At 46.7% G+C, this 15,075-nt stretch overlaps 1 protein-coding gene across 2 annotated transcripts in view; it reads right to left on the reverse strand.

The window, feature by feature from the left end:
- Positions 1–13,742, reverse strand: part of LOC119455677 (glycine receptor subunit alphaZ1) — a 43,496-nt gene extending 29,754 nt beyond the window's left edge. For both annotated transcript variants that reach the window (XM_049668949.1, XM_037717102.2), the window contains exon 1: positions 13,368–13,742. Coding sequence is in view for 1 of the 2 variants with exons in the window: in XM_037717102.2 (XP_037573030.1) it covers positions 13,368–13,435 (68 nt within the window). In the remaining variant the exon portion in view is untranslated. The remainder of the gene's footprint in view (positions 1–13,367) is intronic.
- Between the last annotated feature and the right edge of the window lie 1,333 nt (positions 13,743–15,075).

The following is a 15,075-nucleotide window of genomic DNA, read 5'->3' on the forward strand; positions in this document are numbered from 1 at the left end:
TGTTATTCTAGTTGCAAAACATTATTGCGAGTCACTGCCCTTCTACATCTTTCCGTTGAAACCATATATGTGATAAGAATGTGAGGCTTGTTACAGGACGTTTTGTGCATACAGAAGAAAGCTTGGTTGGTTTGCATATTATAGCCGAGGTAAATTTGCATGGTCAGATGATGACAAAGTAACGGCGTGATATAATTTCGTGTTATGCAATTAGCCGACTCGTAATTCAGCACAGCTAAATATAACATCAGTAATTCTAGGAGTAGTAATAATAGTATTTTAAGGCTGTTATAGTGTGGTGACTGTTAAGAGAAATGCACTAATGATTATTGCTGCTATCAGATGCGCTATTACTGTAAATAGTACTAATCAGCACAACCGTCGGGGCATCGGATTTATTCTTACGAGCCACACCGTTCTTTGTTTTCGAAGCGCATGACCACCTAGACTACGAAAAGATTCAAAACGCCAGCATTTAAGTTTTCTGGATATGTGTTTGAGTGCTAGCATTTTTGTTTTAGACGAAAACGTTGGCGCTGTCGCTCAGAGATTGTTGACAAAAAAGAGAAAAACACGAGTCAGTCACTCTGCCGGTAACGAACGGGACTATATACGAAAGATCGCGCAATGACCTCGAATGGCTGATAGGTGTCAGATGTCACGAAGAGGAACTCCAGCGAAACAAGTGCAGCTGTGCCTCCGTCGTAGGTGAGTAAGACCGCTGGCTGCGGCCTATACCATTATGAAAGGGGAACACTGACATCTCGATATGCCTGATGAAACAAACAGCATGGCGGCGTTTTGCCGCCGTCATGTTTTCCAAGGCGTACGTGCAAACAGACCAAATGTTTTCTTCCGGCTGTTTGGACGAGGTCACGGCTTGTGCGCCGCACACGTCAAATAAATGCTCTCGTGCGTTGTGCCTCTGCCTTTTTCGAAACTGCAGGCACGATAAAGCTACAGGAACGACAATGACTTGCCTCAGCTCGACGCGATCATTTAGTTCATACTATGATGCATGTTGAGGACACAGAATAGGAGTTTTCCCGCTAACAAAGTATAGAAGTAACAAGAAGTTCCCAAAAACAAAGTGGAACCGGCAACGAATTAGCGGACTCGTTGGCGAAATCGGCCCACAAAGATGCAGAAATTCAACTCATCCCTTTACCACCATTGGGCACGCAACGCATTTCAGGAGTACTAAGGCAGGACTTGTGTATGTCAACCTGGTTCAATGAAGACACTAAGGAATCAACTCTTTACGAAGTGGACCCTCAACTCAAATACCAGCTGGATGTAGAACTTTCGAAAAGTACCGAGACACTAATTCATCGGCTCTGCCTTGGGACAGCATACACCAAACATTTTCTATATCGCATAAAACGGGCTTCTTCCCCGGCTTGCTCCTGTGGCAACAATGATAAGGATGTTCCCAATCTACTCCTCGAATACCCCACATAAGCGACGCAAAGACTGAAGCTAGAACAAGAGCTACAATCGAGTCATCCTCATCGACCTTTCTGACTCGCAAAATTGCTGAGCCCATGGCCACCGAAAATAACACAGCGAACAGCATTGAAGGCATTTTTACGACGACACAGGCATCCTTAACAAGTACTTCATATCGCATTGAATCGTCACACAATTTAACTACAACTTACTTCTATTATTTGTAATTATTAGCGCTTGTGAATTCGTGTGCATTCTGTATTCTGTGCTGAAGCTCACTTTTAACTATGATATGCTGTGCGTGCATTATTTCAACTCTGTGTAATTCCTCATCTGTTTACATGCTCATCGCATTCTACATCGCGGCCGCTTGTGTGTGCGTGTGTGTGTGTGACGTTTTTGTGGTGCGACTTGCCTTTGCCTTTTATATCTATATGCTCGTGTGCCTACATGACTGTGTGCTGTGGTTGTTTGGCCCCATGACGTTGTTTCTTTTCCTTTTCTTACTACATATATTTTTATATTGTTGTTTTTGCTATGCGAAAAGGAGTAGCCGTCACCATTATAGGGTGATTACATCTCTTTCTTTTATTTTTATTTCAATAAAAATGCAAGCCACAGAAGAAGCTTGCTAGTCTGTCTGTCTGTCTGTCTGTCTGTCTGTCTGTCTGTCTGTCTGTCTGTCTGTCTGTCTGTCTGTCTGTCTGTCTGTCTGTCTGTCTGTCTGTCTGTCTGTCTGTCTGTCTGTCTGTCCTGTCCGTCCGTCCGTCCGTCTGTCGTCCGTCCGTCCGTCCGTCCGTCCGTCCGTCCGTCCGTCCGTCCGTCTGTCTGTCTGTCTGTCTGTCTGTCTGTCTGTCTGTCTGTCTGTCTGTCTGTCTGTCTGTCTGTCTGTCTGTCTGTCTGTCTGTCTGTCTGTCTGTCTGTCTGTCTGTCTGTCTGTCTGTCTGTCTGTCTGTCTGTCTGTCTGTCTGTCTGTCTGTCTGTCTGTCTGTCTGTCTGTCTGTCTGTCTGTCTGTCTGTCTGTCTGTCTGTCTGTCTGTCTGTCTGTCTGTCTGTCCGTCCGTCCGTCCGTCCGTCCGTCCGTCCGTCCGTCCGTCCGTCCGTCCGTCCGTCCGTCCGTCCGTCCGTCCGTCCGTCCGTCCGTCCGTCCGTCCGTCCGTCCGTCCGTCCGTCCGTCGTCTGTCTGTCTGTCTGTCTGTCTGTCTGTCTGTCTGTCTGTCTGTCTGTCTGTCTGTCTGTCTGTCTGTCTGTCTGTCTGTCTGTCTGTCTGTCTGTCTGTCTGTCCTGTCTGTCTGTCTGTCCGTCCGTCCGTCCGTCCGTCCGTCCGTCCGTCCGTCCGTCCGTCCGTCCGTCCGTCCGTCTGTCTGTCTGTCTGTCCGTCCGTCCGTCCGTCCGTCCGTCCGTCCGTCCGTCCGTCCGTCCGTCCGTCCGTCCGTCCGTCCGTCCGTCCGTCCGTCCGTCCGTCCGTGCGTGCGTGCGTGCGTGCGTGCGTGCGTGTGTGTGTGTGTGCGCGTGCGTGCGTGCGTGCGTGGAATCTCATATTGCATACCAGCCCTCAGTCTGAAAACTACCAACCCAACGAGATCTAGCTTAACTAGATCGTTCTTTTAACTAGAACGTGGCTTGCAGCAGAGGCGTCACGTTCTCCTTGAAGTCCTTGGTATTTCCTTTTTCGTCACGAGCAGTTATCTAGCGCTGTATGGAGGAGATTGCGAGTTTTTTGCATTGAAGTACTAGCAGAGTGTGTGTCTTGGAAGCTGCGACCATTGTTGCGTGCCGTTGGCTCGTTCCGTTGTGCACGGTTTGTTACTGAGTCGTCATGTATACCAACAAGACCACTTTAACGCCCTTTTAAAGGACTGGGTTAGCCCCTTGTCTAGCAAACGTACTTTAGGATACTAAAAAGAAACCCGTGCCATCAAGAGTACGCGAACAGTGACGCAAAGAAAAACAAAATGCAGGAGTGCTCCTAGCGGAGGCAAGACTAGATATGGCAAAACAAAACACTCAAACTGCCAATTATCTCGAACGTTCTCCGCCGCAGAGAAGGTCGGCACCTCTATACAGCGCCTATTACAGCGGGCATGCCACTTTAATTGTTCCTAAATGAGCATAAATTGCCGCTTTATCTCTCGTTCTGATAGCTGCCACAGTCCAAGCCTATATACCCCTGCCTTCGTTTCCACTTGCGAAACCTTCTAAGAAGAGCGAGCTGCCGTCTAATCTGGCGGTCTTTGTGTCACGGCGCTATATCGCATGTATATATGTATACGTATCTGCATGCATGTATGCAACGACGCGCATCTAAGCTTCCATAAAATGGCGACAACGACTGTAAATCCTTGGTGAAGCAGGGAAGAGGTTTGTCGCCACGATTCACTGCGAATTCACTGCATTGTTTTACGATGCGAGACAAGAAGTGGCAGGAGGGTCTAGGCTAACCGGGGCCAGATCTTATAGGGCATCCCCAGGGATTCCCCCTGATAGTGGTTTCTCGGACAATATGCAGTTTTTACGGTGCATTTGGAAAATAAGTACACAAACTGCAGCGTTGTGGTTGTCGTGACACATTTTGTTATGGGTCGGAGTGCACCCAAGGACATGAGACCTTGACTGCACTGTCCGCGATGCATTCGGACTTATCAGTATGGCAGACCCTTCCTCGGAGGGACCTTCTCGGAAGCGTCTGGCTTAGCTGATGAGTGATAGTGGATAAAGGTTCGGCTTAACTTGGCCGCTTTTGGACGGGGAAAATGGAAGCAGTTTTGCTAGGCTAGATTTCACTAGCAATATAACACTCACTCACTCACTCACTCACTCACTCACTCACTCACTCACTCACTCACTCACTCACTCACTCACTCACTCACTCACTCACTCACTCACTCACTCACTCACTCACTCACTCACTCACTCACTCACTCACTCACTCACTCACTCACTCACTCACTCACTCACTCACTCACTCACTCACTCACTCACTCACTCACTCACTCACTCACTCACTCACTCACTCACTCACTCACTCACTCACTCACTCACTCACTCACTCACTCACTCACTCACTCACTCACTCACTTACATGCGCGCACACACACGTGCAGGCACACAAGCACGCCCCCGGCGTATAGTTAGGCACGGTGTTTGGGGCGTGCACATAACATCAGCAGGGAGGGTTTGCCTAACATTGGGCAGCTACTGCTCTGCGTGAGAGCCTCCTTTCGAATCGAACAAGAGAGCTAAACCAACAAAACGATTAGAAGTCATGCAGACGAGCACCTGGTTGACATTGTAGATCTCTAGCTGGTAAGAATGGTGCCCTCCCTGGCGTAATATACATAAAGGCAAGATGTGTGCCTCTTGAATTCAGATGAAACATTCAGAGTACGACCGGCAAGCCAATTGTAGCGACAGACTAGAGTCGCTTTCAGAGATTTTTGACAGGGTATTCAAGACCGATCTCGTGACTGCTTGCGTCGGACTCCGCGCTTATAAATTTGCGCCTTCAATGCACGCCTTTGACCTGGACTGAGTTTACAACTACCGGCTATGGTATACTTATTGCTGACATCGGTATATTCATGACTTGAGCGTATATTAACCGGATATGCCGCAAAATTATGATCTGCCGTGGTGGTTTAGTGGTTACGGCGGTGCGCTGCTATTAGCATGAGGTCGCGGAATAAATCCCGGCCACGGCGGCCGCATTTCGATGGGAGCGAAATGCAAGAACGTCTGTGTTCTGTGCACTGGGTGCACGTTAAAGGCCCCCAGGTGATCAAAATTAATCCGGAGTCTCCCACTATGGCGTGCCTCATAATCAGATAGTTTTTTGGCACGTAAAAGCGCAGAATTAAAATTTTAATCGCGCAAAATTATGTACCAACGTTCAAAAGAAAATGTGTGGTCTGTCCTTACGCAAAGTGTTTGATACTTCTGCTAGCTAAAGAACGAAATGAGGTAGCCACTGTCGTGGGGATCTACTTCCTCTCTCTTTCTGTTCAACATAGATAAATGGAGTCGTGTCGGCTATTTCAGTTTCTTCCCAAATTCACACATTGCTGGTGATACCCCGATAGACCCCATGCACTCTGAGATTTTCCATTCATCTAACGTGCACTTCAATCTATTCTAATACGCTACCTGAAGCCCCACACACTTGAATAGTGGCTGCCTAACCAACAGCGGGCAACGTGGCCGCGTTGACGAAATTTACCACCACCATTGGGCTAACCATAACCATACCAGAGGAAGCCGACCAAACCAACGGGACGGCGCCATCAAAGTTACATCTTGGCCTCTGTCTTTTGTCACCACTGACCGCCACCCAAACGCCCAATAGCCCCGGACAGGGTGCTATAAATGTTTCTCTCTCTTTCTCTCTACAGTACATAACGCAAAACTGACCAAAATGGCGCTTGTATCAACCGCATCCAAACGCGGTAACCAGGATACCCTAAACTATTGACCACTCTAGTGTAATGAAACGCACTTGTTGCTAGGACAATTCTTACTCCTTTTGACACCTTCCCTGCAGGGTGGATGTCGTGTTCCTCGCGGGCGTTATCACTGCCGTGAGGATTATATGATAACGCAGCTCTAATTAACTGATATTACCTCGGCAAGTTCTACTCTCTAGAGTCTGTTCGCATGACTCAGCGCAGTTCATTTTAGGTGATTGGCATTGCTATTAAGCTTGCAGCAGAAGGGAGGTCTTAAGGTGACTTTTGCCTTACTTTGCTTTATCTTAGCCCCTTCATTATAAAAGCCAGATATTACTGCCATTTTCTTGCAGTAAAAAGCATTGTCAGCCTACTTCGTTACTGGTTTCAAATCTCTAAACCGTCGAGAGGTTAAAAACGTTTCATGCTTTTGCAGCGACAACGACCATAGGCGGTCCTGTGCTTGCGCTTAATACCTTCAGGTATAGATGTTCTAACAGAGTTGAAGGGGATTTAAGCGTGCCTTCGTCATCTTTTCCATAGACCTAAGGTTATCGTGGCAACATCAGTGGGTTTGCATAGAATGAGAAACAAAATATTGTGTCAATGGCAACCACGCTGGTACAAACGCACGCAGTTGCCACCGTGAATGTTTTTTTTCCCCCGGAGGTTCAGGAATTGTGGAGAAATTGAAAAAAATTCTGTGTGCCTTGAGTGAACTCATTCTCACCATTCGAGTGCTGTATCCAAACGTTCATGCCCGAACTTTGTCCTAGCTGTACGTGCGCCTGTTCTAACTTTCAGAGAAAACAGACTTGCTGTGCTGTGCAATAAAGCACAACTAAAGGAAGCTCTATTGCGAGAAGCTCAGTAATCAACGACATTGTTTCTTAACCGGTCATGCGTCGCTCATACGTGGACCCGGATATGTGATAACAAAGACTGGCTGGTTGGCTGACTCACCTCTTTTTTTTTTTGGCGTCTCAGTGCTGCACCGCACTGGATGTAAGTGCACGCCGTAATACGACTATGAGGGACCCCGTCGTGAACAGCTACGGGTTAATTTAGTACACCTGGGTCGCTTAGGCGCACTTCATAATCTCAGCACACGGCTGTCTTTGTGTTCTGGCCGGCGGCCGCATTCTGAGGGTTACCTCATCGGAATAGGACCACTGTGGCCTAGAATCACGCCCGCGATTTTTTTTCTTCAGCGAAATGCTAAGGACGCCGATGCATAGGAGCAGGTCTACTTTAAACACGTTGTCATTCGCACAATATTTCAGGCTTATGTGACAAAAGTTCACAGGAAGGTGGTTGCTCGTAGTGATTGCCAGCAGTAAAACAAGAAACGCCGATGGAACCAACGTTTCGACAATGGGACTTGTCTTTGTCAGGGCCTTGTCACAAATGCCCTTGTCGAAACGGTGGCGTCAGCGAAATTCCTTGTTCGACTATACTGGTATTTGCTCCAAGCTTACGTACCTTAAGTAAAATAATAAGAAAGTATCCATGTATATAAGTTGAAATGCTACGTCATGGGCTAACGTTGCAGCGATTCAAGGCGCAGGATTAATTTCGATCTCCAAAGTTCTGTATACCACGCCAGTACTATAAATATACGTGTGTTTATAACTTTCAGCATACTCTAAATACGTATGTAGCGTCTGGAACTGAAACATGCGTGTGCATCAAGCAGATTGCAAAAGGTAGTATTCTGCATATACGCACGTGTGCAGTCATATCTCTAGTGCGCACCTCAATTGCTTATCATAGTTTAGGTGCGCAAAACTCTATGCGAACATGTCCACATTTTGATCGATACGGGTGCAGTAAATGTCAAGAGCAGCAGCGATATATAATAGACATGGAGCAGCGCAACACGACAGAGACCAAGAATTAGAAGACACATACACAGCGAAATGCTGTGAGCGATATGCTCTGAAATGTAGGCTGTATGATCCGAAATGAAGGGAGAAAAAGACAGCGGGAGCGATGACCGAGACAGCGTCGTTAGCACACGAGCTAGGCCGCGAGATAAAGTTGTCGAAGGCAAAGAGAGGTGTTGGGCAAGGTGAAGACGGTAGTGCAACAGGCAGCACGTAGTCAGCGCGCTGATATAAAGGGTGTTTTCTTTTTTAACCAGAGCGATTAAAAAAAAAATACGGTTGTGGCATGTAGCAGAATCATGCTCCTTGAGTTGGACTACGTTAAGAGGCGTGCATTATTTGCGCAAGAAATGAAAATGCACAACGGACTAATTACCAAAATTTAGGCAGTTAACTTTTAAATTAACCACATTAGGGCACATATTGCAATTTATCAGTTTTAGCTGGTCAGTTCGCGGAGTATATCTACTCGGAACGAATTCTGAGGATAGATCAGTTTTGAGATAAGTGTTCCCGAATGTGCGTCGTTGGTGCACATACATTGGTGTTCCAGGAATACTTGCAGTTCAGGAAGTATGATTAATAACCAGTGCATTTTTACCGCGTTTTACTCAGAACTGGGGCTAATTTAAAAATTCGTTCTAAGTGAACGTGCCTTGAGAACTCACTGTCTTCAATTAGTGTATTACAATATGTGCCCGAAAGTTGATTAGCGAATTTTTTTTATTATTCAATTATTCAATCACGTATTTTTACTTTTTCTGCAAGTAATGTCCCGCTCTTCGGGTAAACCACCTCAACAGGTAGGTTTGTGCTTTGTGTCACAGGCGATTAAAAAAAAAGGCCATTTGGTAACGTAAAAAAAAAATCACAGGTATATTCGCAGGGAACAGTTTCTACCGGCGTCCGTCATGATGTCTGTTGCCTAAATGCTTTATAATAGTAAAAAAAGCATAATATAAAGAGGAAAGAGCGAGAGCAGACGAGTAATTTTCAACATCGTGGCGACCATGAAGTAAGGATAATACACAATGTATGGAGGTTTGAAATAGAAATTGTAATTCAACTCGTTGAAGAGCGATTGAGAACTATACGACCAGTTAGCGATGTGTTCCTAGTATGCAACCCCATCATTTTTCTTTTTCTTCTGGGTGATGATAATGACTATGAAAGAAACTTATGTCAGGAGATCATGTTTCTGTCCGATTGTTTCGGTAGTGCGCAAAATGTACCAAGAAAGGGTTTTCAGAAAGAATGTGTGCTTGCGTTTAATATACCGGGTGTTTCAGCGAACACTTTCGAAAAATTTTAAAGGTCACCTGTGGCACATAGCACGATTCTAGTTCATGAGCTGGTCTACTCGAAGAGGCGGACATTACTTGCACAAAAATTGAAATGCATTGTCGACTAACTAAGAAAAAAATAATAATTCAGTATTTAACTAATTGCCCATATTGCAACTTCTTAATCCGTGAAGTTCGCAAGGCGGATCCACTCGAAACGAGTTCTCAGGATGACACAAGTTTCAAGATCATTCCCGAACATTGCGGAGAAATGCACTGGCGTTTCAGTTACTTTTGTGCTTCAATGCATAAAACGACATTTTGTTAAGAAAGTAACTGGAACTAGTGGCATCCTGAGAATTCATTCCAAGTGAATCTGCCTTGCGAACTCCACGGCCGGAATTTGTAAATTGCAATATCGGCCGTAATGTAATTCGTTACAAACTTAATTAGTAAATATTTGTTAATTAGTCGACAATGTATTTCAAGTTATTGTGCAAATAATGTCCTCTTCGAGTAGACAAGCTCATGAACTAGAATTGTGCTATCTGCCACAGGCAACCTTTAAAATCCCTTGAAAGTGTTCGCTGAAACACCCTGTATATGGCTAGATTTCTGAAGAGTGGTGTTTACTCCTGCCTGAAATACAGGTAGCACAACTTGCCACGTGCATGCCTCACCAACTCACGATGAACCTGACAAGCTATCTGTCAAGTGTAAACAATGTACGTGGACGATGACCTAAAGCTGTTTTCTCGAAGGATGCTTTCAGTGATTTGTGGCAGTGCCGGAGGGAATCCATTCTTCGAGGCCGTGGCACTCTCCAATGATAGCCGTGCTTAGTGCCTGTGCCGTAACAAACCACAGTTTATAGATGCATTGCGTGTCTCGATATCATATAGCTGCTCTCTTTCGTGTAATACCAGAACTGAATCACGCAGTTAATAAAATAAACGTGACCATGGTTAAAAAAAGTTGCAGTGATCCTTTCACACTGTTCAGAGGGTCGCAAAGAAACTAAGATAAAGGTCTGAGGAGTACGTAAGGAGGTAGATTAGGGGCTACGCTCCTGTAAACCACTTGTCTGCTCAAAGTGAAGGTCGGAGGAGAAGAGCTGTCAGGAACGGACAGAGAAAAATCCAGCGAAGATATATGTAAGCCTTGTGCACATACTGATACTACGTGTGGCGTTTACATGACTTACGTGTGCCTTTCCTATTTGTGTACGCGCCATGCCCTAATCTACAAAATGTCCGTAGCACTGGATTATGTGCCTCGAGTTCGCTTCCATTGTCCGCGTCAGCGGCAGGACATTCGCTGCTTCTTTGACACTGTTTGGCAAAAGGCCATTGACTAAGAATCTGCAGCACTTCTGGTGGCCGCGAATAACGAGCCTTATTTACGGTACATTCCAGTGTGCGAGCAAGGATCACTTTCGAAAGCGATCTCGTGAGGGGTTGTTCCGGGGTCGGCGGTCCGCGGTCGGCGCAAGCACTAGCGAGAACGCCTTTGGATGCGACGTAAATGCTTTATTATTACAGTCGAAGCCGGATATATCGAACACACATATAACGAATTATTGTGTATATGGAACAGCTGTAAAATCCCCTTGAAAGATTCTGTATAAACCTTTTATTTTATATATATCGAATTACCTATACATCGAACTTTTTTCTGATCCCCTTCATGTTCGATATATCCGGGTTCGACAGTATAGGGGAAAAGGGAAAGCAGGAGGAAGGGTGAAGATATATTTTGGCGAGTATTTCTCCTTCACGTGCGAAATCTCACAGCGACTGGCGGAAACCGAGTAGCGTTGGATTGCGGCATGTATCGAGATCAAGCATGCGTAGAAGAGATAGGGAGGGAGAAAATAGGAGATTAAGCGCTGAGAGGTTAAACAGATTAACTGTCAGGTTGGCTACTCTGCACTGGCAGATGGGGAAAGGGTAGAAAAAAAAGAGAAAGGAAGAGAAGATGCAAAGGGAATCCTTTACATCTTCCTTACAGACACAAGCAATGTAACTGGCAACGACTACAGTTTTTCATTCAGTCCCGTTGTGCAAAAAAAAAAAAAAAAATATTGGCAGCCGATCCACGAAGTGAATGCTGATGATGGAGCGAAGCTCCTTGGACGATTACGGTTGCTGCTCGAGCTTTCGCTTCGGGGTCTTGGCTGCCGTTGCCGGCGTGCTGCTGCTTCTCGTGCTCGTAGCTCGGGGTTAGCTTCGCGGCGTTGCCCTTGGGCTACCGCGTCTCGTTCTCGAAGTGTAGGATCAGAGTCACGACGTTTGCGCTTACGTTCGCGCTCCTCCATACTGCAGTGCTAAGTGTAGCGACAGCGGCGCGGCGCAACGGCTACGCGCAGTCGGTATGCGCGCTGCGTGTGCTCTGCGAGCGGTTCTGCGCATGACGTCGTGCGCTTGCTCGGAGAGGGGTTTCGTAGCGGCGCCGGCGCAGCGCAACACCTGTGCGCGGTCGGTATGCACGCTGCGTGCGCGACGGGGAGCTACGACGACGACGGCGACAACGAGAGCCTAAAGAGCTTCGCTCTTAAAAAAGTTTGTTCAGAGCAACGCGGGCTAACGTCGGCTGTTACCAGGATCAGTATTCGTAAGGTGACAAACTGTCACGGTCGCGCGCCCGGTAAGCCACTAGACCGAGAAAATCCCACACGAGCGCTTCATTGTTTCAAGATGCGAAGATTTGAGTGCTCCTTGACCACCCTGAGTAACGAGACATTGAATTATTGATAAGTACGAGGTCTTGATTCAAAGCGCCCGACTGTAATAGAGCGTTGAATGCAACGGCAATAAAATTTTCTAGAGCTGTAACCACTGGTATATGCAGTACACGATGGACTAGCACAAATGTTATTTGTGTACCGGTAGAAAAATGCATCAATTATCCAATAAACTCATCGCAAAGTCAAAGAAACGTGATGCACAGTTGTTTATGCCTTACGAAATATTATCCAGAATTGCTAGACTTCATATCATGTCTCGGCACTGAAGTGTTAAAGACAATAAATGAATGCAAGACTCTTTACGAAAATCAGCATGCAGCCCCACTCTTCACGCATCGTGCCATTTAACATGATTTTCGTTTCCACTCAAGTGTGCGCCTGTAAAAAAATTTTTGCGCACCGCATTAAAACGCGTACACAATACCGAATCATTCCACTCGCGCAGTTTCCCTTTTAAACTAACATTTGCCACGTAGAGATACTGGTATCACAACGTATGTTCTTGGGTTAGACTTTTTTTTTTGTAGATGTGGGCGATGATGCTGGGGCTGGACCACACACATACACATCACGGCATGATGATGGGGTAAGATGCTTGCGAACTTTAACGCACATAGGATAAAATGATCCATAATGAAGACACAATAATATGGATGCACTGGACATCGATATTTTAAGCCACTCGTTTGATAGAGACAAGCAATCAAAGCGCAAAAATAAATCGAAACTTGTCATTGCCTTCGTTGGCGATTTTCGTCTATAGCGACGCCACATGAAATCACTGGTGCAGCGTGCAAAGCAGAACATTCATAAAATTTCTAAGCAAATCCCACCTCCGTTCATCCCTCATCGACTGTTAATGCCCGCAAAGTACGCTTTTGCGGAATTACGCGTTGCCCTGCAACGACTTGTTACAACGCCCTACATTGACGGTATGTATTTTGTTAGTCTAAATGCCACGCATTGCTTAATACCACTACTGAACATCGCCGATTGTAAAGTATCTTCTTTTTTTTTTCTCTCACACCAGTATTCGGGCCACTCACACACGCTGTGAAGATGCGCAGAAACCGCTGCGTGTAAATGTCAATCTTTGAGCGGAAAGGTCCATATTCTTTATAATGCCTTTCATTTTCTATAAACGAATGATATCGATACTATGAGCGAGGCACATATAGCTGAGGAAAAAAAGAAAAAGAAAAACGTGAACGAAAAAAAGCCAAGGGAAATTCGCTTCTCAGTAAAGAGTTAGTACAGCACGAAACACGCTGTATTCGGAGAATATATACTGGGACACTTACAACTTACAACTGCAGTTTTGATGAGAGCCCTCCACCTTGGGTGGGCAGTGGGGCTTGCACCAAAAGCCACCCACAATATCTTCCAATGCTTTGAAGGTACATTTTAGTAAAAAATTACGTTAATAAGACAAAAAAAGAACATCTGAAACACCTACGGTTCTGCCTCTTGTCATTACGCGAAACGCTGGAAACATACACAGGTGCACGAAGTGTACAAGATGACGAGAATGCCAGAATGCAATGCGCGCGGTCTCGCTTACCTTTGAACGAGAACCGCGGCCAAGAATGCTAGGAAGACCGTCGGGAAGATCCACTTTTGCGCTCCCATTTTCGCTTTCGGACCCAAGAAGAAGGCGCAAGCGGCGCGCGATGTTCCCGCGACTGGTGCAGGCGTCTTCAAGGCGTCGAAGAGGAGAGGAGTTGATGATCCTACCTCCCTTGGGGCAGTCTGCAGTTCCGGAAGGCCCCCTTATATAAGCGGCTACGTCATCACTATCGGGGCCACAATCTGGAGACGTCATCCGCTACGTTTATCACCTTTCCCTATCTCTTCTCTCTCTCCCGCGCACTGCTGCGGCACGCGAGCGACGAGACGACATCGTCGTCGGCAGGCCGAGACGGCCGTGTACGCGCGCGAGCAGCTCCGCGTGTATGTGTGAGAAGTTCCCGAGTGTTTGTGTGCGACGTGCTAGGTGAAAGCGGCGATACCCGAGCAGAGTCAGTGGCCGCCGCTGCTTTCATGTCGGGGATATCAAGCGCGCTGTCACCGGTCAGTCAGTCCATCGCGCGCCGCATTGCGCGCCAGTTAAAACGAAAGGTCGACGAGAGAAAGCCTTCCTGTCTGTGGAATATTCGCGGACCGCTGCAGTTGTTCTGTGCGACCGCACTAGAAGGCCGTCACTCTAAGCGCAGCCCTTTACGGGCCGCGTTCAAGATGGCACACGTGAGACGCGACTATGGACTAACGGACCCTGCACGTTTACGGTGAAGGCGGGGGCAACTTTGGAATCAACCACTCTATATGCACCGTATTTCTGAAGTCACTTTCATTTAACATCTGCAGTGGTCATTACGAGACTTCCGTTGCTTCGGCTATATATGGCGACACTCTCCGGTATCGCCCCACTTTGCTATGACACTCGTTTGCCAAGGTCGCCCATGAGCATATGATCAATGTCGCCCATGAACAAGGTCGCCCATGAACAAGGTCGCCCATGAACGAGGCAGTGCGTATTAATGACGCACTGCCTCGTTACGTAAAAAAAAAAAGAATAGAGACAGGATAGCTGACAAAAGGGATATGTAACGATAGATGTACTGGCATATATTGAGACCAATTGAGAGAACACCGTTGCGCGCACGTTTGAAGGTTCGCACCATGTCTACACACGGTCGCCAAAACCTGTAGACTTCAGGTACTGCAACAATGCTTTCGTCGCCTTCTATGCCATCGATGAGTACGGCCATTGCCCAAAGATCTTCATTTCTGAAACTGGTCTAGAATCCAGCTGGTTCAATGCTGCCCGGAGAGCTTCACGCTCGACGTCGTACTGGGGACAAATACATAAGACGTGTTTAGTCGTTTATCTGGTTCCACAAGAGTCGCACATATGCGTTTCCCCCATTCCAATGCAGAACGAGTAGACATTTGTATATGCCACCCCGAGCCAGAGGGGGCCCAATACTGTCGCCTCAGAGCGGGAAACTTTTGATGGCACTTCTAGCTTCAGGGATGAGACAAGTCTGTGAAGATGACACTTCAGGAGGTTGGGAGAAGACCAATATTTCTGTGTCATAGCTTTAGCCACAATATGAAGCTTTCTTGCAGCATCGGTCCTGGATAAGGGGATTGGAACTGGTCGGCCTTCCAGAAGGGCATATCGGGCGGCCTCGGCGGCGAGGTCATTACCAGCAATGCTGATATGTCCAGGTAGCCACTGAAATATAATATGACGCCCTTTAGCGATA

This window comes from Dermacentor silvarum, chromosome 6 (genome assembly GCF_013339745.2).
Source record: "Dermacentor silvarum isolate Dsil-2018 chromosome 6, BIME_Dsil_1.4, whole genome shotgun sequence".
Lineage (NCBI taxonomy): Eukaryota > Metazoa > Arthropoda > Arachnida > Ixodida > Ixodidae > Dermacentor > Dermacentor silvarum.